Here is a 3,021-nt window from a genome sequence, read left to right as displayed (position 1 = left end):
ATATATATGTCTTATTCTACAAACATGTATGAGTAATATTTTCTTCATTATTTTAAATAAGTGCTACATATAAAAAAAAAATGCGCGAATAACTACAACGGTATATCATAATGCCCCCATGGAAACGTGTCGATCGAGTCGGGTATGATATACCGCTTGTCATCGTATGGACTTAGAGCGATTTTTGTTTCAGACACTGTAAAGACTTGGTGTAACTTCGATCTTATATACGATTGTTGACGACTTTTTTCGACTTCATCTCTCAAACATTGTGTATAGTCGTTAAAGGTTATCGTTCGCGGTATTACGCTACTTTTGACGTCTTTGGCCTTTTTCGTATCCTTTTTCCCGTCTACTCTCCGCGCGTACATCTTCGCTCTAAGTCCGACAAATTCTGTCATTATAGCTCCGTTATTTTTATCTTTTATCAGACCCGGAACTTCTTATTTACAAGCTGTATATCGTACGCGTTGTCAGCGAGATAATCAGTCGTATCGAATTTATGAATATCGCATTTCATGTGCTCGTAAATGTCTTCGCAATCTATGTGGTAAATTAGACTGTCGGTGCCTGTGTACATAATTTTACATTTTTCGCGATATAAAGGAGACATGTACTCGTGGTGAAATTCGTACAAGCAAACCTTTGATATGTCGAGGATGCACATACCCACATAGATCGGCTTGTTGAATTTCACTTCGAGTTTCCGTAATTCGACGGCAATTAAGTTTTCGGTGAAAATGCTTCGGCTATGAAAATTTGGTTTCGCGATCATTGCCTCGGCACCGTACCGTCCATCCCATTTTGTCAACAGTTTCACATCTACATGATTGCGTACATTTTCCATCGTTTTTCCAAATACAGCATTGTTCATCAATTTATACAAATTTTTCTCGAAATTATTCGTCGCTTGTGTTCTAAACTGTGTATTTAGTTCGATGTAATCGCGGAGCCACGGAGATTGAGTGAATTGGAGTATACGGTGTATCTTTGTAATGCAGAGACCGTGACGCGTGCACTGCTGCAGTTTACAATAATGAATAACATAACGCTGCTTATCGTATAAGGTTGCCAATAACTTATCCTGTCTTGTACCGGGTGGTTTGATGCGCGTTGGACAAAACGGTAGGTCAGCGTGAGCGTCGTGCAAATGTCGCGGATATTCGAAATCCACCTCGAGAATATAACCTATGGGTGAATCGACAGTGATTGAAGATACATCAAATGTTGAAACATCTGTGACCCATTGAAATTCGGCGTGAGGCAGCGGTTGCCACATTGCCCAACCGTACAGATTGTTTACGTCAAAGTACATCAAGTACGACGATGGTTTCGATGGATCGTAAGACTGCATGTACTTGTTATTGGCCTGTGCGTATCTACTGGAACATTGACTGAGACCGCCGCGTATACCACTTTTGATGAACATGACCATATCGATATCAGTGAGCAATTCAAAATTTATGCCGATATGTTTTAACATGGCATCCCAAGTGAAACCCGGTAAAATATAATAATGTGCGGGATCTAATCCGTATCTTTTGATGCAACTATCCCGGAAATTTTCAAAAATATCGGCTAATAATAAGACATCAGTCTTCAGATATAAATCGCTGTATTCACCTAAGGTTTCAATGGAGAATCCTTTCCAGACGTTCGCAGCGTGCGCGTAATCGCTCTCGGATACCGTATTATCCGTCAACGAACTATAAAACAATTCTCGCGTTAGTAAACCTGGATCCTGCAGCTTGTCCGCGCAATCAAAGTATTCATATGGAAAAACACCCTTTCGCGTCAATAAATCGAAATCGGATGTATTTGAAAATGTAGATTGTAAAATTTTTAATTTTCCTTTGCCGAGAAAAGATGCTAATTTTTCGAGACTGGTATTTAGAAATTTGTATGAATCGATGAATCGTAGCTGTATGCAATTTCGTGAATCAGATTTTTTTGCTGTATCTTGGACATGCTTCGTAAACGATATATATATTTCTTTTGTTGTCGGTAGCACATTGATCGAGCCTTCAAATGCATCTGCTATTTCCGTGATAATAAAATGTGAATCGTAGCCGGATAAATTATGGAAAACTATTGGAATGTAATATGAATGTTTATAATTTAGATTGCACTTTGAATTCGCGGGACCTCTGTACCATCCGGTGAGATGGCAATGATCGCTTACACGTGTATCCTCTTTCCCAATCTCTTTCTCGCACACGAGACAGTGCGTTGCGGTATTAAATGTTTCCAACTGTTCGCTTGATAAAGTTTCCATGGGGACATTTGTTGCTAAGACTAATTTTACGCGGCGCGCTAACTCTTCGAGTTGCTCGACGAACCACGAGACGCAATCACTATCGCGACGGCTTCGAAAATACAATAACGATTTATCATATAAGCAGTGTAAATAATATGCTATGCTAAATACCCGATGGTGCTGATACGCGTGCGATTTGTGATCCTCGCTCGTAGTCTTCTGTAAGATGCAATCCAGATCGGCGTACACGACAAACGGTAGACGCTCTTTCCTGTTGTTGTTGTCAAAACTGAGCCATTTGTCGTCCTTGCTAGGCAGCAGGATGGCGCAGTCATTCATTTCTCCACAATCTATACTATGGACCTGCAACCTTTCGCTCGAACTAAAATAGTGCAAGCATCTATAAAAAAAAAAACATTTAAATTAATATTCATTTCAAAAGATATTTATAATATTTTTACAAATTTTATACGTAGCGGCTGCAGATATACTTCTTATGATTATGTTTGCTTAGTTGCGAGCGCACAAGTCGGGACAAGTTTTTTATCCATACAAAGTGTCCAACGTTGTCATCTCGCGGATCTGGCAAGTACAGCAATTGACGTATCTGTCCATCGTGCGGTCAGTGAGGCGTATTGGAAGGATCACGTGTGTCGTTTTTCCTTTTTCTGTTTTCTTCTTTTTAGCACTGTATACGTTGATTGATATATTGTTTTGTCGTTCGAAGTTTGTTATTTTATTTACAGACATTGGAAACTCAATGT

The 3,021-nt window shown here is 39.5% G+C and overlaps 2 protein-coding genes across 2 annotated transcripts; both read right to left on the bottom strand.

The window, feature by feature from the left end:
• Window positions 1-570: 570 nt before the first annotated feature.
• Window positions 571-959, bottom strand: LOC106751988 (the record flags this gene model as incomplete). The annotated part of the gene is given in 1 exon segment (XM_014633331.1): window positions 571-959. A coding segment is annotated over 1 exon segment (304 nt), but the record flags the coding sequence as incomplete, so codon positions are not given.
• Window positions 918-1,524, bottom strand: LOC106751987. Its single transcript, XM_014633330.1, has 2 exons — window positions 982-1,524; window positions 918-922 (listed from the first exon to the last, which is right to left on the bottom strand). The coding sequence occupies exons 1-2, from the start codon at window positions 1,481-1,483 to the stop codon at window positions 918-920; spliced, it is 507 nt and encodes a 168-aa protein (XP_014488816.1). The 5' UTR covers window positions 1,484-1,524.
• Window positions 1,525-3,021: the final 1,497 nt, after the last annotated feature.

This window comes from Dinoponera quadriceps, unplaced genomic scaffold (assembly GCF_001313825.1).
Source record: "Dinoponera quadriceps isolate SergipeBrazil2010 unplaced genomic scaffold, ASM131382v1 scaffold449, whole genome shotgun sequence".
Classification (NCBI taxonomy): domain Eukaryota; kingdom Metazoa; phylum Arthropoda; class Insecta; order Hymenoptera; family Formicidae; genus Dinoponera; species Dinoponera quadriceps.
Note: the sequence above shows the minus strand (reverse complement) of the source record. Positions and strands in the feature narration are given on the sequence as shown.

Coding starts and splice junctions, on each gene's coding strand:
- LOC106751987 (XM_014633330.1), bottom strand. CDS start 1,483: ATGTTAAAACATATCGGCATAAATTTTGAATTGCTCACTGATATCGAT.